This window comes from Sorex araneus, chromosome 2 (assembly GCF_027595985.1).
Source record: "Sorex araneus isolate mSorAra2 chromosome 2, mSorAra2.pri, whole genome shotgun sequence".
Taxonomy (NCBI): domain Eukaryota; kingdom Metazoa; phylum Chordata; class Mammalia; order Eulipotyphla; family Soricidae; genus Sorex; species Sorex araneus.
In genome coordinates this window covers 129573485-129601074 of record NC_073303.1, presented here as the reverse complement: position 1 = coordinate 129601074, position 27590 = coordinate 129573485, and the positions used below count along the sequence as shown (strand labels likewise).

The 27590-nt window shown below is 62.5% G+C and overlaps 2 protein-coding genes across 11 annotated transcripts in view; one reads left to right on the top strand and one right to left on the bottom strand.

Annotated features, from left to right (window-relative positions):
- Positions 1-26029, top strand: part of TRAPPC9 (trafficking protein particle complex subunit 9) — a 98889-nt gene extending 72860 nt beyond the window's left edge. For 8 of the 10 annotated variants that reach the window (XM_055125519.1, XM_055125521.1, XM_055125520.1 and 5 more), the window contains 5 exons: positions 889-999; positions 4753-4906; positions 5168-5258; positions 25208-25428; positions 25605-26029. In XM_055125519.1, the coding sequence (XP_054981494.1) occupies positions 889-999; positions 4753-4906; positions 5168-5258; positions 25208-25428; positions 25605-25772 (745 nt within the window). In that variant the 3' untranslated portion in view covers positions 25773-26029. The remainder of the gene's footprint in view (positions 1-888; positions 1000-4752; positions 4907-5167; positions 5259-25207; positions 25429-25604) is intronic. The other 2 variants (XM_055125524.1, XM_055125526.1) reach the window with 1 other exon arrangement.
- LOC129401962 (translation initiation factor IF-2-like) lies at positions 2543-4733 on the bottom strand. Its single transcript, XM_055125527.1, has 2 exons — positions 3738-4733; positions 2543-3504 (listed from the first exon to the last, which is right to left on the bottom strand). The coding sequence occupies exons 1-2, from the start codon at positions 4384-4386 to the stop codon at positions 3212-3214; spliced, it is 942 nt and encodes a 313-aa protein (XP_054981502.1). The 5' UTR covers positions 4387-4733; the 3' UTR covers positions 2543-3211.
- Positions 26030-27590: the final 1561 nt, after the last annotated feature.

Below are 27590 nucleotides of genomic sequence, written 5' to 3'. Positions count from 1 at the left end.
ATATATGTTCTGTGTTTATACACAAGTATGTGCACATCTGTACAAGTGTCTCCGTGTGTGTACACGTGTGTCTGCGTGGGTGTATGTATGCCTTTGTGTATGCAAACCTGCATATATATATACGTGTGTACCTGCATGGATGTACACATGGCTGTGTGTGCATGGGTGTACATATGCCTATGTATGAATCATGAGCCTTCATGAATATACACATGCGTATGTGTGCATATATGTGTCTGCATGGGTGTATGTGTACCTATGGTTGTACATATGTCTGTGTGAGTGTGCGTGTGCTTATGTGTATACATGTGTGTATACGCGTAATTATTATGAGTGTGCATGTGCCTATGTTTTTATGGTGTCTGCACATGTGCACACGTGTGTCTGCATGGGTGTGCGTGTGTGTGTACATGTCTGCACACAGTATGCACATTTCTGTTGGGGTCAGTGTGTCCATGCTCCTCAGTATTCTAGAGAGCTGGGCCCAGCTGGCCTGAGATACATGCAGGTTGAGAGTCTGGATTTGGCTGTGCCGTCACGGCCTCACCTCGTCACCCTCTGAGTGGTCAGTTTGGATGGCGGGACGAGTGCGGGCCACTTGCCCGGCGACCTCACTGCTGGTGCTGCCTGTGGCTGCCCAGGGACAAACAGAGATAAGAGTGCTGTCTGCCTCTCCAGCACCCGTCCTGTCTGCCGAGGGCCTGGCCTGCCTTTGCGCCCGTGCGGGGACACCAGCCCAGCCCACGGGGCCTCTCTTGGCTCCCACGTGTGTCCTCCGTGACGAAGGCCTGTGACCATATGCACGGCCCCAGCCCCCGGGGCCCTGCGGGGGGGGGTCCCTGCTCTTTTGGGGCCTGCGCCCGTCTCACCTCAGCCCTCCCTCCTCAGCACCCGCCAGTGTCACCTGCTGCTGGACGTCTTCAACGCCACAGAGCAGGAGCTCACGGTCAGCGCCTGCAGCGCCGACGAGCTGGTCCTGCAGGCCGGCAGCTGGCAGCGGTCAGTGTCATGCCCCTTCCTGGGGAGAGGGGTCCGCAGTGCTCTCAGGGCCTTGAGCGCTGTGGGGTCGGTCTGGGGGAGGGGCATGGGGGCTTCCCCTCTCAAATCCAGACTGGCACTGCATAGGGTCTGACTGTGGGGGTGGGGGTCCTGGGAGGTGGGTGGGGCCCAGCCAGACTCCCTGCCAGGGCCTCGGGGCAGCCCAAGGGGAGGATGTGGTACCCGTGGGCTGGCCCACCCACGGGTGGGGGTGTCTCCTAGGGTTCAGGGCCAGCTTCGAGCGGGCTTTATATGCCAGGAGCTGGTGCAAGCATTGGCACTAAGTCTCGCTCCCTCTCACCCTGGGCACGGCCATGGGGCACCGAGCTGGGGGTAATGCCTGAGCCCCAGCGAGTGCGTCCCTCGAACCCAGAACCCAGAGGTCAGGTGCAGAGATGGGAGCTGGACTCTGAGGAAGTAAGTTTGGAGTCTGCCCCATACCCCCGGCCTCAGAACTGAGGGGTAGGGAGGGAGGGGGTAAGGCCAGCCTGAGAAGTGGTAGGAGAACGCAGTGGAGGGGAAGGACCCCCTTTCTGTTTGAGAAGCCCTGGGAGATGCACAGGTGAAAAGAGAAGTATCCCACCCCCTCCTGCAGAGACCCCCTCTGGGCCGGGGCTGCCTGTGCGCGCGCACAGAAACACACACACACACACACACACACACACGCACACAAACACATGCACAGGCACTGGCACAGACTTGTACACAATTCACATGTGTTCACAAATCACACCCACATACACTTACACACCAACATAAACATAACACTATCCCACACTCACGTACATTCACACAGCCACACGCATATGCATTCAATCATACGTACACACATGCATTTACACATAGGCGCACTCACACGTATTCTCACACGCACGCATTCACACCTCACACACGACACTTCTGGGCGGAAGTGGGTTTTCCAGGCCTGAATGGATTCCTATCCCCCTCTCCCCAGACTCTCGGAGCAAGTCTAGCTCAGGCCTGAGGCGCCATCCGTGTTCCGTGGTAGAGCCCCAGGGAGGTGCCGCGGGGGCCGAGTCAGTGGCCATGGCCCAGTGACTTGGAGAGACTTAACAGCCGTTCCTTGCGGGATGTGCTGCTGTCGTCACATCCTGGTCCCAGGAGGACCTGCGGTGTCTTGGGGTGGGTGTGGGCGAGAGGGAGGAGGGGATTCGGGCGCAGAGTGGGCTGCCGGCCCCTCCCCTGCACCCTGCTCTGGGCTGTGTCTGGGGCTGGGGGTGGGCAGGCCTGCCGCCTCCCTGTTCCCCTGGTGGGTCAGTCTGTGGACACGCAGGCTGGCGGGGAAGGGCCAACAGAAGCAGCATGCTCAGCTCTGCAGCCCGACTCCTGTGCCCGGCATGTTCCGCCCCCCCCACCCCCACACACACTCTGCGTATGCCTCTGGCGGCTTCCCTGAGCTCCGGCGGCTGCCGTCCCCCCAGCGAGGCGCGAGGGTTTCTGTGCCCGGGGCCGTGGCCGGGCCTTTCCCCTCGAGCCTCCTGCACCTGACGAAGGGGGTGGGTGTTGGGACGTCCCTGCGGCCTGGGGACCCCCCGGGCCCACGCAGCCCACAGGGACGGCGGCCTGGCTGAGTCCGGCTCTTCCAGGCAGGCGGAGGGGGCCAGCACCCAGCCACGGCACCCTCCTGCCACGGGTCCAGGACACTGGACACCAGCCGGCCGTGCCGGGGACTGCAGGGGAGGGTCAGGGACAGGTGACCGGGCTCAGGGCCCCTCCCCGTGGCTGGGGTTGGTTGGAGAACACTGTTGGGTCACCTGTCAGCTGTGTGGTGAAGGAAGGTCAGTGCCTTGAAAGAAACTCATGTGCAGGAATTGGGAGGGGCGTTCCCTACCGCCGGGCCCCTCTCCTGCCCAGGCCCCCTGAAGCTCAGATGCACAGTGCTCAGGTTCATGCTAGGTAGGGGTTCTGGGGTGTCAGCCACTGGCCAGCACCAGGGCGCAGCTGGGAAATGGGGACATACCGCCTGGCCCACATCCGACCCAGTCCCTGGGGGTGGGGATCAGCACCCCCAGAATCTCGGGTCCGGGGAGCAGGTCCTGCCCACTGGGCCCCTACCCGGGTCACTCGTCCCTGCAGCCTGGACGCTCACCCTGCCCTCAGCATGAGCCCTTCCATGGGGGACCTGCAGTCCTTCACTGCCCAGGACTGTGCCTCAGTCCTGAGAGGGTGAGGGCGGGGCCCCACAGCTCCCAGCACCGCGGCAGATGGCTGAGCTGCAGAGGGTCCGCCCCGGAGCACGCCCTCGTGGGGGGTTTGCAGCGGGGTCTCTGGGGGCCTGTGCTGGAGACCCACCTTCCGGGACGGCGGCCACTGTCCCCCACACAGTGGGGCTGGCTCCTCCTCGGGCCTCTGGGCTGTCCTCCGCGGGGGCAGGCGCTGGCCCTGGCAGTCCGAAGGCCGGGCGGGGCCCTGGCATCTCTCTGTGCTGGACCAGCTCCGCCGTGCCTGCGAGGCCAAGGGAACGGTGGATGAGATGGGCACAGGGCGTGTCCCCTCCAGCCCCAGCATAGGGCATCTGGCTGGCTGCACCCGTGAGGATCACGCATCCCCTGGGCCTCAGCACCCCACCCCCCAGGGTGCCCGACTGTGGCCTCCCCCCGCCGGTGATCAGCGCCTCCCGGGTCGGCAGGCAGTGGGCCGGAACCGACCTTTTTAGCGGGACTGGGAAGTGTACTGACCTTCCATCCGAGGGGTGCCGGGCCAGCTCCAGTGTCCCCTCGGGCCGGCGGGGGCAGCAGGGCAGAGTCGTGGCGCTGTGGGAAGATGCGGGGGCCGGGGCAGCCCCCGGGTAGACGGGCGGCAGCTGGTGCTCAGCCCCGGGAGCGCCGTCCCGCGGCCCCCCCCCCTGTGGCTGGAAAGCCCCGACCGTGGTTGGTGGGCATCGCCTGGCACACGCCTGGTCTCCTGGTCTGCCCACGTGGGGTGCAGCGTGCTCCCGGAGCCGAGCCCCCACCCGGCTGCAGCTCGGGGGACCCTGGTCCCTAAGGTCCTGCTCAACGGGTGGGGTGAGCAGCTGACGCAGGCCCTGTTGGAGCACCCTGACCTGAGCACCTCGTGCCCGGTCAGTCGGGCTGCGCGGGGGCCATGGGGCTGTGTCCACCCCTCCTTCGCTGCTGCCCTGGGCACACAGACTGCAGCAGGCCCGGCGGTGCCCAGGCCTGGGAAACTAAGCAGGACACGAGGCCCCGGGGCACAGAGAGGCCACACACGTCCCAGATCTCCGGGCAGCTCGGGGGCTGGGGGAGGCCGCACAGCGGGCACTGCGGATGCGTCTTCCAGGGCTCCGACCTGGACAGGGTCCAGCCGTTCCCAGGCCCAGGCGAACATCCCGAGCAAAGGCCAACAAAGCCAAAGGGTCAGCTGTTTTCTAGAAACTTCCAGGAGGTTCAGAGGACTGGGTGCGACCAGCCTCCAGGGGCGCCTCTGGGGAGGGCTTGTTCCTGGTGTGGGGCCCTAGGCCTGGCTCCCGGGGTAGAAGACGGGTGTGTGTGTGTGTGTGTGTGTGTGTGCGCGTGTGCGTGCATGTGTGTGCATGCGTGCACAGCGTGTGCAGGCTGGACTGACACCTGCATGCCCCAGGATCCCGTTCACGTGCTCCCCATGCTTTCTGGGGCGTCCCACAGGGCCCCATCCTGGCTCCCAGAGGGCATGGACACGCTGACGACGCCTTCTCTTCTCCCTTCTCCCGCTCAGCATGGCCATCCGAGTGGATAAGTTCACCTTTGAGAACCTGCCGGAGCCCCCCGGGGACAGGGCAGCGCTCGCCACGCCCCGGCGGCTGGAGGAGGAGCGGCGGGAGGCGCGGGGCCAGGAGCTCAGCAGCAAGCTGGGCCTGCGCTGGACCATCATATCCTTCCCGCCGTGCCGGAGAGACGGGGTCTGAGTGGGCAGGGCTGCCGGGAGCACCGGCCTCTGGCAGACACTCGCTGCGTCCATCTGCCGTCTGTGGGTCCCTCTCCCGGGCCAGGGAGTGGCAGCACTGAGCATCCACGGTGGGGCAGTGGGCGCGGGCAGGCGGGAGCGTTCAGGGGGCTCTGGGTGGTTCCCAGGGCCGGGGCTTCGCGCTGTTCAGTCTCCGGGTGGCGCTGTCTCTCCTTGACGGGCCCACCCATCCCTGAAGCGAGCGGGCGAGGCCAGCGTGGACGGTGCCCTCAGCCAGCTGGTCCTGGAGCAGCTGCAGCTGGCGCCCTTGCACTGGGGTGAGTACCTGCCCGCCGTGGGCGTCTGTGCCCGCGTCTGCCCTTGGCACGGTCCCTCAGGTGTGCGGGCGGATGCGGTACTGGCCGCCCTGGCCCCTGAGCCCTGCGTCCTGGGTACATGGGACCCCCTTGCCCTGCGGAGGAAGTGTCCCGGGGCCTCCCGCCCCCAGCGCTGGCCCACGGCGAGCCCCCCGCTTGGCACCCAGGGCTCCCTTGACTTGACCTGGCCATGCCCGTGCAGTTGCCGTTTGGCGGCTGTCAGAGCCAGGCGTGTTCTTTGGACAGCCCTCAGCCTCACGCCTGCGCCGGGAGCTCTTTGCTCTCTGCTGGCCTTGCCCCTCTGACCCACTGTGCTGGGCACTCAGGGAGGTTGTCCAGGGCTGGGCACGGCAGTGTCCCCCCGCGGCCTGGTGGGGAAGGCCGCGGGTTCCCGGAGTCCCGGTAGGGCCGAGGGGGTGAGCGGCCGGGCTGGCCCTCCCTGCGCTCTGTGGGACGTCTGGGTGCGTTTTCTGGATTTTCTGGGGTGACGTGAGAGGGTCTGGGCGTTGTGCAAAGCAGGGCACCCTCCTGCCCTCTTGCCCGGCTACTCTCGCCCCTGCAAGGAGCCACAGGCTCTCTGTGGAGTGTTGGGGGCGGGTGCTTGCCCCCAAGGGTGCAGCGGGGGAGCTGACAGAGGCTCGGGTGGGCTCCCTGGGGTGCACGTGCGCAGCTCGGGGCCTGGGAGGTCTGTCCATGGTGCCCGCAGTGCTCTCTGACCTCTTCCTCGGAGAAGCTGGGGCCAGACAGAGCCCCCGCCCGCCCTGCTGCCCTCTAGCCCTCACCCCTCTGCACCCGCGTCTTGCCCTCACCAGCCGTGACCTGCGCTGTGTTCCCGGCTGGGATGTGCGGAGGCTGGTGGCGGAGAGCAGCCCTGGCCGGGGCCCCACAGCAAGGTGTTGGCAGGCACACGGCAGACGCGCGGCACCATGTGGCAAAGGGGATGGACGCGGCGGGCGGGGATGGACAGGGATGGACGGTGTGGCCCTCCCCACCCTCCTGTGGAGAAGCCGCCCGAGCCAGCGACTGTGCTCCTTCGCTGGGTCTCTCCTCAGCGGGCCTGCCCCTTCCCCTCTCAGCCCCTCAGGGGGTGCCCTCGTTCCTTAGCGCCTGCTGGGTCCTGGATCACGGCTCTCCCGGGAGGCGCCTCGGCCGTCACCCACGCAGAAGTCTCACGGTGCCCAGACCGTGGTCACCCTTCTCTGAGCTGGTCACATGTTTCTAGCGCACTGGACAGGCTGGGTGCTCCACCCTCTTGGAGCTTACTGAGGCCTCTGTGTGGTGGACGTCGGTCTGTGTATGTCTGTGTCAGTGTGTGTGTGAATGGGAGTGTGTGTGTGTGAGCATGAGTTAGTGTGCGAGTGTTTGTGTAAATATGTGTGGGCGTGTATGTGTGTTAATGTATGTGTGAACTTGGTGTGAATGTGAGCGTCTGTTGGAATGTGAGCTTGTGTGAATGTGAGTGTATGTGTGTATGTGAATGTGTGAGTGTGTGTGGATGTGTGTTGGTGACTGTATGTGTATATGTGAATGTGAGTGCATGTTTGTATGTGAGTTTGTGTAGTGTGTGAGTGTCTAAGGCTGTGTGTGTGCGTGTGTGAGTTTGTAGTGTGTGTGTGTCTGAGGCTGTGTGTGTGCATGTGTGTGTTTGTGTGTAGTGTGTATCTGAGGCTGTGTGTAAGTGTGAGACTGTGTGTGTGAGAGAAAGCGTTTGTGAAGCTCTGTGTGTCTGCGTGTGTGTGTGTGTAGTGTGAGTGTCTGAGGCTGTGTGTGTGTGAGTGTGAGACCGTGTGTGAGAGAGAGCATCTGTGAAGCTGTGTGTTTGTGTGTGTAGTGTGTGTTGTGTCTGAGGTTGTGTGTGAGTGTGAGACTGTGTGTGTAAGAGAAAGCGTTTGTGAAGCTCTGTGTGTCTGCATGTGTGTGTGTGTGTGTAGTGTGAGTGTTTGAGGCTCTGTGTGTGTGAGTGTGAGACCGTGTGTGAGAGAGAGCATCTGTGAAGCTGTGTGTTTGTGTGTGTAGTGTGTGTGTTGTGTCTGAGGCTGTGTGTGTGTGAGTGTGAGACTGTGTGAGAGAGAGAGAGCATCTGTGAGGCTGTGTGTGTGTTTGCACCGTGGGGCCAGGGGGTTCACTGTGTGTGTTCCTAGTGGTCCTCAGGCACTTCCTGGTATATCCCTGGTGGTCCTGAGCCCGGGGATGGCCCCTGTGGCCAGCGTGCGGGGCCACCCGAGCCTAAGGGGCTCCTGGCCTGTGCTGTGGGCAGCTGTTGGCGGAGAGCAGAGCTGATGGGAGTGGGGGTCCTCGGGGGCAGGAAAGGGGGGACTGCGGGGTGGGGGTGGGCCTGTGGTCCTTGCCGGCTCTGTGGGCTGCCGGGACCCCGGCCCTCCGAGTCCTGTCCCACGCGCCCCAGGCCCACAGTGGCTCCGTCCTCCTGGGTCCCCTGCAGCTACTACTGCTCACTCCCCACACTCCTCTGCGCTCCCCACCCCACACACTCCCCCCTCACCCCCACACGCTCCCTCCCCACCCCTGCAGGTCCCCCACTCCCACATGTTCTACCCACCCTCACACATTCCCACCCTCAAACCCACATGCTCCCTGATCCATGTGCTCCCCACCCCCACCCACCCTCCTAACCCCACATGCTCCCCCTCACCCCCATGCTCTCACCCCACCCATGCCCACCCACCCCATATCCCCCACACCCTGTATGCCCCACATCCCTTTCCCTGAGACCCACCCTGTCCCCTGGGTGCTCGAGCCCCAGTGCTCCTCACCTGCCCTCTCCCTCGCTTTCTGGCGCTGGAGCAGATACCAGCTAGGGTGTGAGCCAGCCCTGCCCCCAGCCCTGCCCCATCCCAGCCATGTCCAGGGCAGGCGCAGTCCTTCCTGTCTCTAGTCCAGCAGCGCACGAGGGGCAATGGGCGGGTGACTGCGAGTGAGTGAACAGTCGGATGGGTGGCAGGGAGTGAGGAGCAGACATCTGGGTGAATGCATGATGGGGAGAATGAATGGTTGTCCGGGTGAATGAACGACAGTGAATGAGTGAATGAAGGGACATCTGGGTGAATGAACGACAGAGTGGATGAGTGAATGAATGGACGTCTGGGTGAATGAACGGATGTCTGGGTGAATGGACGATGGCATGAATGAGTGAATGAACAGATGTCTGGGTGAATGAACGTTTGGGTGAATGCGCCACTAGGTGAGCAGGAATGAGTGATGATGGAATATATGGGCGGGTGGCAGTGGGAATGGATGGGCATCTGAGTGGACAACTCGATGGACTGTAATGAACGATGGGGGGTGAGCGAAGGGGCACCTGGGTGAGTGGCAGGAATGACTGCACATCTGGGTGAGTGGCAGGAATGACTGCACATCTGGGTGAGTGGCAGGAATGACTGCACATCTGGATGACTGGGATGGAGTGGGCAGCTGGGACTGGCAGGGTGACAGGATATGTGAAGGGAAGGAATGAAGGCACTTCCTGGGTGCGCCGGTGACAGGCGCGAGGGAAGGAATCCGCAGGTTGATGGACGGGGGAGGGGCCGCTGGCTGGCAGAGCCCGGAGGCGGGCCGGCCACTTCCCCTCCCCGTCCCTGCGGCTGGCCTTTCCGGGGCAGCCCAGGTGTGAGGGCCGAGCTGTGTCCACGAGGCCTGCTCGCCGGCCTCCCTGCTCTGCTCCTCACTCCTGGTCTCACCTGTCACGGACGCCTGCTGCCCCAGAGTTTGTGGAGGGTGCTGCCGGCAGGCACACATGGGCCAGAGCGCTGGTCCCGGGAAGGCCCCGGGGAAGCCGGCACGGCCCTGCCCGGCCCTGCCCGGCCCCCAGACCTGCCCCACAGCCCAGCAGGTGGAGGTGATGCTGGGGACTCTGTCCGGGGGGACCTGGTCCTAGGAGAGAAGCCCTGGGCCTGGACTGGAAGTATGGGCCCCATGGGAGCGCAGGGCGCCACGAGCTCACACCCGGGCTCCAACGGGTGTGATGGTGGCACCGCAGCTGGGCCCCAGCCCACGCGCACCCGCCTCCCCCAGCCTCTGTGGCCGCCCAGCCGCAGCTGGCAGGTAGGCATGGACGTGCGCCCAACCAGGTTATAGTCACACATGCACACACGCATGCATCCATGCACACGCTGGCACACACACATGCACATGCACAGACATGCGTACATGCATGCATACTCATACAAAGACACACACCCACTGACACACATATGCACACAGGCACATGCATGTACATACATGCACACACTTAGACGCATGCACATGCACACACATGCACACATACAAACACCTGACACAGACACGTATGCACAAACGCCCACACACACACTTGCACATATGCACACACGTGGACTCACTCGAACACTGATACCCAGTACTTACACACATACCACAACAAAATTCACATGCAGTCACACACCCACAGCCACAGGTGTGTGTGTGCGCGCGCGCACACACACACACACACACACACACACACCACCCCAGGCCCAGAGAGGGCAAGTCCCTTTCCCAGAGACAAACAGCCTGAGCAGAAGAGCCAGGTATGGGCCTGGGTGCCAACCCTCTCCCTGACTTGGGGGTGCCTCAACCGGGCCCTGAGCTTGCTCTCCCCTCCCCCGCCTGGACTGTGACCATCAGGCTCACCCCAGGCCACTGAGGGTCAACTCGGGGCCCAGGTGGAATGTCCCCCTCGCCCCCAAGCCCATCTGGGCTCCAGCTAGAGGGAAGAGGGGTCTCCCTCCTGCCCTGGGTGGGCTGGGAAGAACTGCCCGGGCTCGGGGGGGCTGCGGCCTCCTGAGCGCCGAGCCCGCCCCCGCCCTGCAGAGCACAGCGTGGCGCAGCCCTCCCTGCCCATGGGCCCGGCTGCCTGCAGGAGCGGGGCCGGGTCAGCCCGCCCTGAGCTGCCTGGGTCCTGAGCCGAGCAGGATGCGCCTCCAGTAAGGCCGCGGCCTGCCGGACAGAAGGACGGACGCCATGCTCAGGCCAGGGTGGCTCCCCCCACCTCTCCCTTCTCTCCCTCTCTCTCCCCTCCCCTCCCCCACCTGCCCTGGGCCGGTCGAGATGCTCCTGCAGGGTGTCCCCCGCACCCCGGAGCTTCGAGACCACCCTTCTTTGCCCCCTCTCTCCCCGCTCCCCTCGACGCAGGCTGGACCCGCACGGGAAGGGCCAGGCGGGGGGCAGTGGGGGGGGTGAAGATGGGTCACAGAGGCCCTGAGGCGGTGGGTGCAGGGGGGCGCCCCAGCTGTGCGCCCTGGCTTGCCCTCCCCCGCAGCCCGGCCCTGCGCAGCCTGACGGTTAGCGGGTTTGACAGGCCAGGCTATTTTTAGAAACCTGTTCCCACTCCTTCCCCAGTGGGAGAGGAAAGCGAGTTAGATTCTAATTCAGCCTCTCCCCCCCTCCGCCAGCACGCGCAGCCAAAGGGAGGGGCCGCCCCAGCCCTCCACAGCGCCCACCCAGGGGCGCCCAGTGTGTCCAGCCGCGTGCAGATGGATCCGCCCCGCCGGGGCACTGGTGCACCATCCCAGCGGGCGCAGGGCCTGTCCCCAGGGTCACATGGTGCTGACCATGGACATGGCGTGGAGTTGGGGAAGAAAATGGGACCATGAGGGAGCGTGAAGGCGTCTCCTGCTGGAGACCCGGGGTCCCGCTGGCCCCAGGGGCAGGGGGGGTGCTCCCTGCTGGCCCCACCACTTGGGGCGCTCCCTGCCCTCACCCACCCTGTGAACGCACCACTACTCTTCACCGTGTGTATTAATTCCTTCTCCATCCGTGTGTGCCTCCTGTGACATTCCTCCCCCATGTACATGCACCGTGATGTTCCTCCCCCATATTCGTGTACTATGTTATTCCTCAACCCGTGTGTGTGTGTGTACCATGTTTTTCCTCACCCTCGTGTGTGTATGCCGTGTTGATTCAGCGTACAGACATACCATTGCTGTCACTCCTGCTTGTTGGAAAGTGCGTCTGCTTCCCTCATTGCCTTTGCTCGTGTGTGCGTGCGTGTGTCTGTGTGTGTCTGTGTGTGTTTTGCCTGATGGGGGTGGGGGGCGGCGGAGCACACACCTTTGTTCTGTCCTGTGGCCTGCTGGTCCTCCCTGGAGCCGTCCTGGTCCAGTAGCTGGGCCCTGTGTGTGGCCCTGCGGCTTTGTGGGCCTGCCCCGGGCTTGCCTGCTCGGGCTGGATGCTGTTGTAAACAGGATTATTTTTAAAACGTTAGCACAGCATTTGCTGTGAACTCTTGAAATGTGGCTTTTAAAAAACTTCTTTTGCACGCTCCTCTTGTATCCTGCGACCTTTCTAAATGTGCTCGCTAATTAGCCGCGGAGCTGTTCTCACAGACGTGTGGCTTGTCTGCCCTGAGAACATGCTTCCCTTCGGGCTGGCAGGCGCCTCTCCCGCACGTCAGAAGCTGAACAGACGTGCTTGTGGGGATCTGCCCATTTCACGAGGTGCGGAGGGGGGGATTGCAGGGTGTGTCGGGCCTGCGTCTCTTCATCAGGGGTGAAGGCCAGGGTGCGTCAGGGGCTTTTTCCCTACATCTATTGAGATGGAGTTTCTTTTTTCCCTTCCTTCCTTCCTTCCTTCCTTCCTTCCTTCCTTCCTTCCTTCCTTCCTTCCTTCCTTCCTTCCTTCCTTCCTTCCTTCCTTCCTTTCCTTCCTTCCTTCCTTCCTTCCTTCCTTTTCTTTCTCTCTCTCTCTCTCTCTCTTTCTTTCTTTCTTTCTTTCTTTCTTTCTTTCTTTCTTTCTTTCTTTCTTTCTTTCTTTCTTTCTTTCTTTCTTTCTTTCTTTCTTTCTTTCCTTTTTTCCACTTAGTGAATATGAATCGTAGCATCTAATCAGTGGATTCTCAGGTGCTCTTCCGACTTTGCGTTCCAGGGATAAGCTTCATTTTGTAGTGCGTAGTGCGGGGCGGGCCCTTGGGTGTTTGTCACGCTCACTTTCCTGAGGTCACTGGCCAGATGGCCATCCCCTTGCCTCCTGGGCACGTCTGTTGCTCAGCAACTCCTGACGTGCCTGGTTTGGGCAGTGGCCTAGTGCTGGGTGCAGGATGGATTGTGATTGTAGTTCTTGGATTTTCGGGGAGAGTTTGTATAGAATCGGTGTCACACCTGCGCTTGGGGGACCATGAGTGGTGCCGGGATGGAGCCCCGGGTCAGCTCTGTTCAAGGCCAGCACCTCGCCTGCTTTGCTTTTTTTTTTTTAATTTGTTAAAATTCATTTATTTAAAATTTGTTTCAGATTTTTTTTTAAATTGAATCACCATGAGGTACAGTTACAAAGCTTTCATGTTTGAGCCTCAGCCATATAATGATGGAACACCCATCCTTCCATCAGTGCACGTTCTCCACCACCAATGTCCCCAGTATCCTCCGGCCCCCATCCCCGTCCTCACCCCGCCTCTATGGCAGACAGTTTCCCCAATACTCTCTCACCACTGTGGAGTGTTCTAGTTTGCTTGAATTTTCCCACCACCATTCAAGCCTGCCTGTCAGGGCCGGACGCTAGATATTTTATTTTCTATTGCTCTCTCTGAATACGATGAGAGGTCGCACGGCCACAAGAGTGGCCGTACACTGCTGGAATTCTAAGACTGTAAAAGGTGGGGGCCCAAAAGGTTGGTCTCTGCAGAGCAAATCCATGTTGGGATTCAGCTGGGAGTCCCTGGGTCAGAGGTGTCGGTGCGCTGAGATGGATGGCGCAGGGTGACAGGTTGTGGCCGTCGCAGCCAGGAGCTGAGCGGGTGGGAGCCGTGTGGCCTGGAGCCTCCGTCCTGGAACCCGCACACCTGGCCTTGCTCCGGGAGCTCGTGTTGCCAGGACTTCTTCTGAAGTGGACGGGGAGAACACACCTGCTCCGTGTGAGGTGCCCCAGTGAAATTGGCCTCACCTGCTTTTCTATCCCTCCGGTCCCTGGCAGGATTTCTTTATGAATACATAAGAGGATTTCTGTTTGTTTGTTTTCGGGGCCACACCCGGTGGTGCTTCGGACTGTCTTGGCCCTGCACTCAGGTGTCTCTCCTGGCAGACTCAGGGGACCATATGGGATGCCGGGGATCGAACTCAGCTCGGCGGTGTGCAAGGTAAGGGCTTTCCCCTGTGCTATTGCTCCAACCCTAATGTTTATAAGAATTTACTAGTGGATTGGGTTGGAGCGATAGCACAGCGGCAGGGCGTTCGCCTTTCACGCGCCCGACCCGTGTTCAATTCCTCTGCCCCTCTTGGAGAGCCTGGCAAGCTACCGAGAGTATCGCACCCGCACGGCAGAGTCTGGCAAGCTACCTGTGGCGTATTGGATATGCCAAAAACAGTAACAATAAGTCTCTCAATGAGAGACGTTACTGGTGCCCGCTCGAACAAATTGATGAGCAACAGGACGACAGTGACTAGTGGATTAATGGTTCCAGGGTGAGTACAATCATCTTCACACATCTTCTCCCAAGGAAACAGTTTGTGATAATTTTTTTTTTGCAAATTATTCATAACAAGCAACACAAAATAAATTATTTAGTGTCTGCTATTGGGGCAGGCTTGGATGGTGCTTGGGAAAATTCGAGATAATGGTGGTGGGAAGGTGTAATGGTTAGTGGGATAGTTGGAATATTGCGTGTAATTATTGTGAGCAACTTTATAAAAATAAAATTAGGGGCTGGAGCGATAGCACAGCGAGTAAGGTGTTTGCCTTACACACGGCAGACCTGGGTTCAATCCCCGTCATCCCATATGGTTCCCCCAGCACCGCCAGGAGTAATTCCTGAGTGCAAAGCCAGAAGTAAACCCTGAGCATTGCTGGGAGTGACCCAAAAAGAAAAAAAAATTCAAAAAAAATTAAATTTATAAAAAGAATTTACTAGTGGAGGAGCTGGAGCAATAGCACAGTGGGTAGGGCGTTTTGCCTTGCACATGGCCGACCCGGGTTCAATTTCTAGCATCCCATATGGTCCCCTGAGCACTGCCAGGAGTAATTCCTGAGTGCAGAGCCAGGAGTAACCCCTGTGCATCGCTGGGTGTGACCCAAAAAGCAAAAAAAAAAAAAAAGAATTTACTAGTGAGTGGAATCATCTGAGGCTAAAGTTTCTTTGCGATAAGGATACTGTCAACAATTTACTGTTGTTCGGTGCTGAACAACAATTACTCCATAGTGTGCTTCACATTCCCTGGGGAGAAATGGAAGGTGGAGCTGGAGATGCACCAATTTAGCATCTATAATAGATATTTTAGGAATATTGATTATCATTTATAAGATTTGGTGATGGGTTTTTTAGAGAATTTATCATTCCATCTAGTTGTTATTTAATGGGGGGAAGCTTTTCCCAGTATTCCCTTGTCTTCCTGTGGGCAGTTTCCCGGCATGTCCCCAACTCTCCTCTCCTCACAGTTCCTGCCCTGTCCTCTGACGAGAGTCACTCCTGATTCGCTGATTCCATTGAGAAAATCAGCCTCTGGTTTCATTGATTTTTTTTTTTTCTATTGATTTTCTGTTTTCGCTTTTATTGATTCACACTTTGCTGTTTGTTTCCTTTCCTTTTCTTGGTTTGGGTTCACTTTGCCCTTCCTCTCCTACTTTCTCAGAGGGAAAGGCACGGCAGGATTCCCCCAGGGATGTTCGGTGCTGAAAATCCAGTAAACTCAGCCGTGCTGGCCTCGGCACGTTTTGATTTGTTGCATTTTCATTCGATTCTAGGAAATTTCTGGTTTCTCTTTTTGTCTCCTCTTTGACCCGAAGGTTATTGAGAATTGTGTTGTTGGGTTTCTGAGTGTGTGGTTTCCCCCAGAGTGTGCCTGCCGTTGATTGCTGATCTGGTCCCCGTGGCCAGAGAGCACGCCTGCGATGCGAGTCCTTTTGAGCTTGTCGTCGACGAGAAGGTCTACACTGGTAGTGATTCTCAGCCCCTCGGACACAAGTCCCCAGAGCGCTGGGCCCGCCTGGGCCCGAACGGCCTTGCCCACTTCCCGTGGGGAGTGGACACGCCCGCTAGCCCTGGGCATCTCTCCCGGCTCACTCCGCAAGCTCGCAGGCCTGCGGTCAGCGGGGAAACACTTAGGGTCCCTTTGTCCTTCGGAATCGACTCTGTTGGGAAGCGACTGTCAGGGCGTCACCATCTCGGGCGGTTGGTGCTGGCCTCCGGGTTCAGTCCTGCTGCCCACAGTGTCCTCCCTGGAAGGGGCAGGCCGGTGCCTCGGGCTGGGCTGGCCCCTCCCCGCGGGTGTCTGTCCTGCGGCAGCTCGGCGCCTCCTCTGGCTCCATCGTGTGCTTCACGTTCCCTGGGCAGAAATGGAAGGTGGAGCTGGAGACAGAATTCCTGGGTGCCCGCCCCCGAGTGGCACCCCGGCTGCCATCCACCCCGCTGTGACCGAGGCCAGGGCTTGCCTCCACCCCCTCGCTCCCTCCTAGAGGGTCCGGCAAATGTTTGTCCCTTCAGAATAAATCCCACTACCCTGGGGTCCTCCGAGCTCCGCCCCAGAGCCTGAGGCCTCTTCCCTGCCACGCCACTGTTTGGGTCCTGCCTCTGCCAGGCTCTCCCTGCCCTTGGCCTCCCTCCTGTCCCCGCGCCCCTGGCCAGGGGCGGGTCTTTGTCCTTGGCCACTGTGCATTGGCCCGCGCTGTGAGCTGTCTGTCCAGCAGCCCCGCCCGGGGGGGCTGTCAGTGCTGGGATTTGTTGGGTCTCAGGCCCCTCGCAGGTGACACAGGCCTCGGCCGTCCTTTCTGGGGTGACGGCCTGCCCGGGGCTCCCGCCCACTCTCGGCCTCGGCTCCGTCGGGCCTGTCCTGTCCTTCCGCCCCAGAGGCCTCTGTCGGCCCCCGGCCCCCAGCCTGGCGTGTGTGCCCCGACTGTGCCTGCCCCTCCACGCCCGCTCCCGTCCTCCCGCCCTGGACCGTGCTGGGCAGCCCTGCCCGGCCTCTAGCGGCCCCCGCCCTGCCTGCTCGCCCCGCCTTGATGAGGTTTTCATCCCTGGCTCCCTTGGCATACTGGGGGGCCCTGGATGCGCGAGTCACTCTCCCCAGCTGGCGTCCCCCAGGCCCCGGGGCCTCGTGCGGCTGGTGCCCGGGGCACCAGCCTTGTCTCCCTCCTCGCGTCTTCTCTCTCCACTCTTGGCGTTTTGGTCACGTGCCCGGCCGGCCGGGGCTTGGGAACCGCCTTGCGCTGGGGTGTCGCCAGGGAGGCTGCGTTTGTCTGGGCCAGCGTCTGGGCTCTGCTTGCCGCCGCCCGTCTGTCCGTCTCCCACCCCCACCGCCCCCTCGGGTCATCGTGCCTCCTCGGGGCTGCTGAGGCCGCAGCCTGGACCCTGGACTCGCTGTCCGCCAGCTGTCCTGCGCCTTCTCCCCGCCAGGGTGAGTTGGGCCGTCAGGTCCCTGTGTCCGAGCAGGGGCTGGGCTCGGGGTTTCACTGCACTGGCTCGGTGGAGCGAGACGGGTGGGCTCAGGACACTCGGGAACACGGAGGCAGTTGCTCTCTGGGAATTTGGGTTTTTTTTAACTCCGTCCACGGCGTGGTGCTCCATCCCTGTGTGTGCGCTGTGTTGCCCGTCTCCTCACGGCCCCACCTCACCAGTGCATTTCCGGGCCCTTTGGTAGATGGTTTTGTGTTTTTCAGTCCGGATCCACCAGTTCGCTGCTGGTGCGAGAGGAAGCTCCGGCTTGCGACATTCCCGCGTCCCTGCCCTGCTCCCCCCCCCCCCCACAGGCAGTGCGTGGTCTGTGAACACAGACGCTTCTCCCGCGCACTTTGAGGTTTGAATGGCTTTGTGGGGGCGAGCATGGGTCTGTGTCTCCACTGTGTGTCTTGCAGTGACCCTGCCCTCTGCCCCCTGGGCCTGGCCCCTGGCCCCTGCCCCCTGCCCTCTGCCCCCTGGGACTGGCCCCTGCCCCCTGGCCTTCCTCTCGAGGTGTGACTCGCAGGAGCACAGACTCACGAGTCCCTGAGGGCCTTGGTGCCCCGTGGCTTGGCCCCCAGGGCCCTGTCCCCTCTGCTTGTGCAGGCCCTTGTGGGGCGACTTTCCCCTGTCCCCAGGTGTGGGCATTGCTGGGCGGGAACGCGGCTCAGTCCTTCCTGATGGTGTGTTTCTGGAGAATTCCTTACTCCCCCAAGTTCAGAGAGCCACGTATTCTGCTGGGTCTGAATCCACAGGATCTCGCCCTCCCCGCCCCGCCCCGCCCCGGGGTTCCCCGTCTAGCTCGCACCCCGTCCTGCTGGTGAGAAGAGGTCTGCTTTGTCTGCTTCCCTGTGTCACCCATCACGGCCCCCCTGGCACCGGGCACAGAAATGTCTCCCGCGCTCCCTCCGTTCACCTGCCCTCAGCCCGCTGGCCCCTGTCGCCAGCCCGGAAGAGCCACTGGCCGCCACTCCCTGCCGTCCTCGCCACCTGCCCGTGCGGCTCCTGCAGTGACGGGCTCCCGGCCCCTCGGTGCTGCCACGTCTCCCCTGCTCCGTCCACGGCAGCTACTACTCGCCACGTCTCCGAGCACACTTGCCCTTCCTCCTGCCATCCGGAGCCGGCTCCGATCCACGCACGATTCTTCATCTCAGATGTTGGTGTCTTGTGGGTGCCAGTTTGATTTGGGCCTTTCTCGAAGCTCCCATGTCATCAGTTTCCAGCCATCTGTGGCACGGCTTTTTTTACTTTTTGGGTCACATCCAGCGATACTCAGGGGTTACTCCTGGTGGTGCTCGGGGGACCCTATGGGATGCTGCAGATTGAACCCAGGTGGGCTGCGTGTTAGGCAAACACCCTCCCCGCTGTGCTGTCGCTCCCGCCCCTGGCCGCAGCTTTAAGAGTTCATTGCCATTGTTGTTTTTCCCCCTTGCCCTCATTTGCTGTTTCTGGCCCCTGTTCTGGGCCTGTTGCATATGTGCGAATGTACAAGTGTGTGTATGTGAGTGTGTGTGTACATACATATGTGAAGTGTTTGTGTGTGGATCTGTGAGTGCATGCATGTGGTATGGGTTATAGGTCAGTATATGTGCACTGGATAACTGTGTTTGTGAATTGTGTGTGTGATGATGTATGCATATGTGTGTGTGTGTGTGTGTGTGTGTGTGAGACAGTGCATGTATATGTGGATGTGTGACCGTGTGTGTGTGTAAGTGTGAGTGGTATCATGGTTCTCTGCATGCCTGGTCAGGAGGTACTGGGCACCATCACAGTTACCTTGCTGGATGCCAGACACAAGTAGTGCTCAGATTCTGGGGCGAAGTTATATTTAGAAACAATTGTGTAATTTTGGTGTTTGCTTTCAAGATTCCTCAGGCAGGACCAGACCATCGCTCTGGCAAGGACAGATTATTCCCGACTGTGAGAGCATGTTGGAAAGTTGCTTTTCTGCTCTCTGGGGGGTGGGGGTGGGGGCTGGCACTGTTGGGGGGGGGGGGCGCGCGTTGGCACCGTACCAGGCTCTGTGCCTGTCACCCAGCCTGGGCCCTTTCAGTGCCCGCCGACAGGTGGGTGTGGATCTCTGCTCACCCCCCCTCGAGGTCTCAGTCCTCACCTCCCGGACCCCCAGCTCCGTCTCGGCAGCTCACGAGTCACCCCATCCCTGGTGCTGGCCGGAGGCTGTCCAGGCCCCTTCAGTGGTGTCTCACCTCTCAGGACCCCCACACGTTGCTGCGTATGACCCACCCCTCGCACACCACCCTGGGGTACATTTCCCCTTCCTGCTTGGTTTGGGGTCCTGGTGCCGGGCTGGGCACGTCTGTCCCCCTCCCTACTGCTGACGCCAGCGTTTCCTGCTCTCTGCCCTCATGACCCACTTTCGTGCCGCTGCAGGTCCCGTGAGTACACAGGACCTCTCGGCCAGCTGGGCAGTCGCGTCCGAAGTGGGGGACAGGGGACGCACCCGCTCACACCCATCCCTTCGGGAACAGCCTGCCTGGTCCCTGCTGCTCCCCCAGGCTTGCAGGGACCCCAGCCCCCCCACAGGGAGGCGGCACAGGGAGAGTCATGGGGCAGGGGGAGCTGCCCCCAGGGGGACCGTGGTTGTGACCGCCCATGGCGTGCTGGACGCTGAGTGAGTGAATGAATGAGTGAAAACGCTAGTGAGTGAGTGAGTGAATGAATCAATGAGCAGCAAGTGAATGAGTGCGTGCGTGCGTGCGTGTGTGCGTGCGTGTGTGGACACTGCCGAGTTGGGGAGCATTTCCCGTCCAGGTCAGGGGGATGGCCGCTGCTGTCAGCGAGTCTGCATGCGGCCGGTTCAGCTCCTTGGGGTCACTTTGCCTGAAGTCACAGTGCCCAAGAACTGGCTCAGCAGTGAGCGAGGCCGCACTGGTGCGAGGAGGGAGTGTGGGGGTGAGGCGTTGGCCTGGCATGCAGCCCACCTGATTTGACCCCTGGCATGGCCTGGGCTCCCCTGAGCCCTGCCAGGAGTGATCTCCAAGCACAGAACCAGGAGTGATCCCTGAGCACAGAGCCGGGAGTCATCCCTGAGCACAGAGCCGGGAGTGAGCCCCAAGCACCGTCAGGGGTAGCCGAAAGGAAAGATGCATGATTGGATGGAGCTTCCTGAGCCCCACACTGAGGGTCCCGGGGCCTGACTGTCACCCCGTGCCATCCCAGTTACCCGTGGCAGGGGAGATGAGGGCTTGTCTCTCCTGCCGTCACCAGGAGCAGCATGCCTGATGGGGGAGAGCTGAGTCCCACTCAGGGTGTGCTCCCTGGAGAGCACATTCCCAAGAGCTCTGGGCTCATCTCGTGCCAGGCGTGACACAGCAGTTTAAGGCTTCCTGGGGCCCACAGGGGCCACGTGGGGTGTCAGGGACGGGATTTTGGGCCGAGTGTCCTGGAAGTATGTTCTTCCCTGCAGCAGTCTCCCCTCCCCACACCCCTGCCACCCGCCCAGGGGCCGTGTGCCTTCAGGTTCCCCCTTGGCCCCTGGAACTGCCCTGACCTGGTGCCCCCATATGTGGAGGCCTCTGATCTCAGCACCTGCCCCAAGGTGGGCACTGCCCGTAGGAGGCTTGGAGGAGCCACCTTGGGCCTGTGGAGACTAAGTTGGGGCAGGCAGAGATAACGGTCGGGAACACTCAGCAGGCAGGGGTCACGGGTGGGAGCACTCCGGGCAGGGGACTTAAGAGGGGGGCTTCTGCTGCAGGTGCTGGGGCCGACCTCGAGGTGTCAGTTGCCTGAGACTGAGACTGAGTGGGGGCCACTCTCCCAGCCCCCCCTCTCCTCTCGGCCTTTGTTTGGGGCTGAGTTGTTGTGGAGGGGTTTCTTGTTTTGTTTTGGGGGCTCCCCAGGTTGTGCTTAGGGATGACTCCTTGCGGACTTGGTGGCTCGCAGTCTCCGCACGGTGCCCGTGCTCTGGGCCCGGGGCTTCTCAAGGCCTGTGACAGAGCTAACACGCCGAGCGCTGAGAGGTGCAGTTTCCTTATGTGCTTGTTAGATGCAGCGGCCCCGAGAGCCACTGGGTGCCCGTCACCTTTGGGAGGATGAGTCCCTGGGCCGAGTCCTGCCGTCCCCAGCCCGTGAAGGCTTCACGCTCAGGGAATGTTGCTTCACGGAGGTGCCGCTCCAGAGGGGACAGCCTCACCCCAGGCACCCGGCAGGGAGCTGGGACCACTCTCGGGGGCGGGGCCAGGGCCAGGATGCAGGCACAGAGCATGGGAGAGCCGTCGGCAGAAGGACTTTCTCGGGCCCATCGGGGGGAGCTGGGGTGCAGAGGCAGGTGGGGCCTTGGGGTGCACATCCTGAGCCTCTGCACCCCAGGGTGGAGTCCTGGCCAGGGGGAAGCGTGCCCCATGCTGAGGGCAGGTGGGGCAGATGTCCAGGTCCCCGGGGGCTCCATTGGGGTCACACTCAAGTCTTGCACATCCCGAGGGACCTCAGCAGGGCCCTGGATGACAGCTCTGCTATCAGAAACTGGGTGGGGGTCAGTGCCCAGTTCCCCGGCGGCCATGGTCACGCCACATCCTCTTTGCTTCTCCGGGCATGGCTTTGGCCTTCACCTTTGTAATTCGGTTAGTGCGAAACCAGTTGGCAAACAAGCGCCTCCGCTTGTCCCTGACTGAGGCTGCGAGGGCGCCAGACTGGGGCATGCCGCGGCCAGGGGCCTGTCCACTCTGGCGAGCCTCCAAGGCTGTGACCTGTCTGACTGGCCTGGGGTCCCTCTGGGCTCGTGGGGGACAGGCAGCAGCTCGGGTACCCTCGGCAGCAGGTGCGGTCAGAGGCCCACCGAGGTGGGGACCAGGAACAGCCTTTCTGGGCTAGGGCTGGCCTCACCTCTCCTTGCATCTCCATGGCCATACTACCTCCAGAAGCTTCTCGTCCCCCCAACCTCAACCGCTGTCCCCAGGAGTACCCCCACTGCCCACTGTCGGTGGCCTTTCTTGGGGTCCCAGTGTTGGAGTGAGCAAGCAGATGACCGGCGCCTCTCTGCAAGGGCACGGAGGGGGGTTGTGGGGTGAGGTGGCCCATGGCCAGGGAAGGAGGGTGGGACCCCGTGTGCTCCCCTGGGGGAGTGTGGAAGGAGGGCAGGATCCCCACGTGCTGTCCTGGCTGTGGGGACAGGCCGACCCCTGCAGGGCCCAGGGATCTCGGCTTTTAGAACGTTGGGGATGAAGGGAGACGCTGTCGGGGACAGAGTAGTCACTAAATTCCAGAAAGGTGTCCGTTTGACACTGCCAGCCTGCAGTGTAGGCCGTGACACTCCCTGTCTTTCTCTCTTTGTTCTTTTTTCCCTCCTGGTTTACCTTGAATTGTATGAAGTGCTTGTCCAAAGAGGTTGAGGGGAAGGACTTCAGGGAAGAACTGCATTCAGTGGGCGTGATGCCAGCGCCCTGGGCATCAACTGGCCGCTGGTGTGAGCTCCAGTGGGGGCCTGGGGGCAGCTGGGTGCTGGAGGCCTGTGACCAGCACAACCAAGAGCCCTGCCAGCCAGCCCCGAGGTCCGGACCTCCACACGCCAACCCCGTTTAAATTTTTCTTTCATTATATTCTTGGTGAAGGAAGACCCCCAATTCCACCAGCCTGGGGCCACTGTACTTTATAGGGCCCCCCAGGGCCACACCCACCACAGCCCCACTTCCCGAAGGCCCCGCCCACCACCACGTGGCCGCGCCTCCCAAAGGTCTCACCCCGCCCACTACGTGGCCCAGTCCACCAAGCGGCCCCGCCCGCCAACCCGCCCACTACGTGGCCCCGCCCGCCAAGCGGCCCCGCCCACCAACCCGCCCACTACGTGGCCCCGCCCACCAAGCTGCCCCGCCCGCCAACCCGCCCGGCCGGTGGTCCTCCACCCGCTGCTCCTTGCAGGGCCATGGTCAACCTTGCGGGTGCTCTCCTGCCTCTCTAGGCCATGTCGGTTCTCACTGCGGTGTGCCCAGGAGGAAAGGCCTGGGGCGTCCCCTGCTGGCCTCTGTAGCCAGAACCTTCTGGGATTCAAGTGCCCTATTCAGAGGTGCGGGCAGACCCTCGGTTCAAGGCCACATGTGAGCAGGGCCCCGCCCGCCAGGTAACCTGGTCTGCCCCGAGCCCCAGGTTCGAGCCCAGACTCTGCCCCATACTGAGCCCCCTGACACGGGATCCCCCTCCCCCAACCCAGCCAAGGTGGCAGCCCTGAAGCAGGTGAAAGGACCCTCCCCTGGGGGCTCACACGGCCCGTGCCAGCCACGTGGGGAGTGTTTCTGCAGTTGGAGGCCCCTCTGCAAGGCTGTGCTGTGCTGGGGGGCCAGGAGGGAGGGCCCGGGCATAGCAGCCAGGGCACAGGCTCCCTCAGAGCACGCCAGGATTTTAATTTAATTCCCTTTAATCTTTAATGAAAGTTGTAAAAGTAAGTTATTTACCCAAGAGAGCCGAATGGCTTCTCTGGAGCTGTTCTCAACTGGAGGGTAATTACACGTGTACGCCCAGGCACAGCCTTCTCCGACTGCTGGAGCGGTGACACGAGCGCTCCTGTGCCGGGGAGGTGACATGGGCTCTCCTGTGCCGGGGCAGTGACACAGGCTCTCCTGTGCCGGGGAGGTGACACGGGCTCTCCTGTGCTGGGGAGGTGACATGGGCTCTCCCACTGCTGGGGAGGTGACACGGGCGCTCCTGTGCTGGGGAGGTGACACGGGCGCTCCTGTGCCGGGGCGGTGACACAGGCTCTCCTGTGCCGGGGCGGTGACACGGGAGCTCCTGTTCTAGGGAGGTGACACGGGCTCTCCTGTGCTGGGGAGGTGACACGGGCTCTCCCACTGCTGGGGAGGTGACACGGGCGCTCCTGTGCCGGGGCGGTGACACGGGCTCTCCTGTGCTGGGGTGGTGACACGGGTGCTCCTGTGCTGGGGAGGTGACACGGGCTCTCCTGTGCCGGGGAGGTGACACGGGGTCTCCTGTGCCGGGGAGGTGACACGGGGTCTCCTGTTCTAGGGAGGTGACACGGGCTCTCCTGTGCCGGGGAGGTGACATGGGCTCTCCTGTGCTGGGGAGGTGACACGGGTGCTCCCAGTGCTGGGGAGGTGACACGGGTGCTCCTATGCTGGGGAGGTGACACAGGCGCTCCTGTGCTGGGGAGGTGACACGGGCTCTCCCACTGCTGGGGAGGTGACACGGGCGCTCCTGTGCTGGGGAGGTGACACGGGCTCTCCTGTGCCGGGGAGGTGACACGGGCTCTCCTGTGCTGGGGAGGTGACACGGGCGCTCCTGTGCTGGGGAGGTGACAGTGCCACCAGGAGTGAGACTGTTTGGGACATGCAGAGAAGCATCTGGCAGCCGCCTCAAGCCCCAGCAGTGGGGTATGGGGGTGGACCTCGACCTTCAGAACTGCCCCTCTCTGTCGGGCACTGCGCAGGGGAGCCAGTGTGGGGGCACCTCTCAGCCAGGGCAGGGGCCCATGGCCGCCCGGGGGCTCTGAGTCAGCAGGTGTGTCCCGAGGGCAGGCCCTGCCCCCAGCGGGGGTCTCCTGAGGAGGACAGCACAGACTCTCCCTTTGCTGATGCCTTCGCTGCCCTGAGTGACCCCCGATGTAGCAGACCCAAGCAGGGGCCAGTGTAAAGGGCAGGACGCTGGGGGCCGGCTCAGCCCTGTCCTCTGCCGCTCACTCCCACCTGCCCCACTCCCTGCCCCCCGCCCCCCGTGCCCCCAGACCCTCTCTGCCCTTGGTTCCTCATATCTGCACAGCCCCTTGGGCTCGCCCGCCGCCCTCCCGCATGTCTGGGGGCTGTGGCCCTACAGCAGCCACTCCCGGGGGCCCCCACACCCCGATGACCCCAGGGCCAGCCCTGGGCCAGCTCTCTCCCACTGCAGCCTGCACCCTGGGCCTCCCGCCACACAGCTGTCCTACCTCCCGCCTGGACCGGGAGCCGGTGGGGGTGCAGGGCATGATGGGGGTCTGCCGTGTTTTTGCTGGGGAGCCCCCCAAACAGTGGTCAGGGGACTGGGGAGCCACGTGGTGATACTTGGTCAGCCGGCTACACGGGGCAGTGCGGGGCTAGCAGGTCACACTTGGGGGTCTCAGCTGAATGGGTGGATGTGGGTGACAGAGTAGGTGAATGGGCACAGTGGTGGACAGACAGGTAGACACAATGACGGGACAGATGGATGAACATGGTGATGGACAGACGGATGGACATGGTGACGGGATAGATGGATGGGCAGGGGATGGTGGGTGGAGGCTATGGTGGATGAAGGTGGGACGGAGTGATGGGCGCCAGGCATGCTGAGAGGGTGGGCAGGTGGGCGCCTGGTGGATGGGTGGGGGATGAATGACGAATGGGCGGAGGGATAAACAGACAGACATCAGCCAGACAGACGGTGCACAGAAGGCTGGGCGGGCGGGTGGCCACAGGGGCCTGAGTGGGGGAGGGCAGGGCAGACAGATGGGCTGGAGGAGGCCGTGGCTGGGCCAGTGGACCCAGCCGTGGGGGTGGGTGGCCGGGTTGCCCTTTTCGGCAGGGGACTCGGCTCTCCATGACCCTCCCGCTCGCGTGTCCCGCAGACGTGCTGGTGGACGGGCAGCCGTGTGACTGCGAGGCGGCGGCCTGCCAGGTGGGCGACCCCGTGTGCCTGGAGGTGCGGCTGACCAACCGGAGCCCGCGCTGCGTGGGCCCCTTCGCGCTGAGCGTGGTGCCCTTCCAGGACCACCAGAACGGCGTGCACAACTACGACCTGCGCCACGCCGTCTCCTTCGTGGGCTCCAGCACCTTCTACCTGGACGAGGTGCGTGTCTGCGGGGGTGGGGCCGGGCGGTGGGCGGCCCGGGAAGGGCCTGCGGGTGACCCTGCCCGAGGCCCAGAGAGGCCGAGAGGCTCCTGGAAGCCGGGCCTGGGCCGCGCCTTCACCGCAGGTGTGCGGGGGTTTGGTCCCTTGGGGGCTGACCCTGGCCTCCTCCGCAGGTGCAGCCCGCGGGCCAGTCGGCCTGCCTGGGGGCGCTTCTCTTCCTCTACACGGGCGACTTCTTCCTGCACATCCGCTTCCACGAGGGCAGCTCGGGCCCGGAGCTGCCGCCCGCCTGGTTCTGCCTGCCCCCCGTGCACGTGCGCGCCCTGGACGTCCAGGCCTGAGCTGCACCGCCCTCCCGGCTCCAGCCCTGCAGGCAGTGGTCACCCCGAGACTGGCCTGGGCCTTTGTCTTTGCCGCCGCCACCGTCCAGGCTGGTTCTCAACGGCCAGCGGGAGCCTCGGCCTTTACCCCTGGGCCCTGGTCAACTCTGGGCCAGCTCCGGCCTCCCTGCTGGCCCGTCCTTGGAACTCAGTGCTGTGGCCAGCATGTCACAACTCATGACAGTTTTGCAATAAAGCGCCTGGTTCCTCCTCTCAGACCCCCGTGTCCATGTGTCCGTGTGTCTGTCTGCTTCCTGCCATGGGGAAGAGGGTGAGTGGCAGGCGCCTGGCTGGCTGTGGTTCTGGCCTGTCTGTCCCCGGGCACTGCCCTGCTGCGTGTCCCAGCTCTGCATGGCCGGGGACAGCGGTGTGAGGAGCCCAGGACGGGGCAACCGGAGACGAGGTGGGAGTGGACAGTGATGGGAGGCCCCACCTAGCCAGGCCGGGGGCTCCCCCCAGCCAAGTCCCACGCTCACAGAGGCAGGGAGGGGCACAGACCTTTGCTGACGTCTGTCACCAGCCCCTTCCTCCTGTCACCTCCCAACAACTCCTTACCCACCCCCAACTAAGTGTGGCCCCAGCACGTGTGCTGTGTGTCAGGGGTGACAGGCACGTGGAAGGAACTTGGGCAGTGATGAGCCCTGGCAGAGTGGGGGTCTGTGCAGGGGGCAGATGAGGGTCTGCAGGGGGCAGAGTGGGAGTCTGCAGGGGGCAGAGTGGGGGTCTGTGCAGAGGGCAGTGGAGGTCTGTTTGCAAGGGGCAGAGTTGAGGTTCAGGCCTGCGGAGGGCAGAGCCCAGGCCAACTGACCCCCTCCCCCACCATCCACAGGAGCCCCTGGGCGCTGCCCCTTGGCCCCAGACCCCACCCCCAGGTGTCGAGTGAGCAGAGCCTCCCGGGAAGGTGGTGATCCTGTGCCTTAGGGTGGGAGGGTGTGGGCTGCGGGGTCCCCTAAGAAGGCCGAGCCACCTGCCGGCGCCAGCACAGAAGCCCGACAGGAAGAGACGGCGGCGGACGGAGCGCAAGGCCAGCCAGCACAAGACCCTCTATTACATGGGGGCTCTGTGAAAGGGGGAACCCAGGGCAGTGAGGAGCAAGCACCTGCGGAGCCAGGCCCGTGCCAGCGTCACCACAACCCCAGGCGCGTGAGCGGTACTGAGATGGGCCGTCCCCAGCCCCGACTCCTCTGGTGGAGGGGGGCGGTGTGGGGCCAGCGGGGCTGAGGGGCCTGGAGTTTCGGGGGCTGAAGGAGCTGGGAGAGGGCGGCTGCGAAGACTGGAGGAGAGGAGACCCCGTGGCAGAGCCGGTGCAGCTGGTGGGCGGGGCCGGGGGGCGCCGGGCGGGGCGGGGCGCAGGGCCGAGTGCGGGCCCTGGCTGAGCGGGTGAAGGCCTGCGGGCCGTGAGTGCCAGACCCAGGCTGCGCCGAGCGATTCGGTGTTCGAGTGCGGGTGCTTGTTTCTTGGACATTGTTTTATTTCCATGTGAAACAGAAGAACAGAAGCTCCCCGGGAAGATGCAGATGCCACAGGTGCGGGTGAGTTTGCCTTCTAGAAAGGGGGTCGGATGGAACGCGGGGCCCTGGACACTACCCCGAGGTGTCCGAGTGTCCCCTTGGCCTTGAGCGGAGAGGGCCCGACGTCCTGCCTCAGCCAGCGAGCAAGCAGGTCATGTGCAGCCCGGGGGCGGGACCCTCGTGCAGCGGGGTCTGGTGGGCCCTGGCAGTGTCCCACCGAGTGGACAGTGGCGGAGGCAGAGGCCGGCGCAGTGTCCTGCTTCTCCCA

Bases quoted from the DNA above. Each gene is read 5' to 3' on its own strand.
- LOC129401962 (XM_055125527.1), bottom strand. From the start codon at position 4,386: ATGTTCGCCTGGGCCTGGGAACGGCTGGACCCTGTCCAGGTCGGAGCC. The intron at 3,505-3,737 runs GTCAGTACACTT...TTGGCCTCGCAG, and splicing joins CGGCACCCCTCGGATGGAAG to GCACGGCGGAGCTGGTCCAG.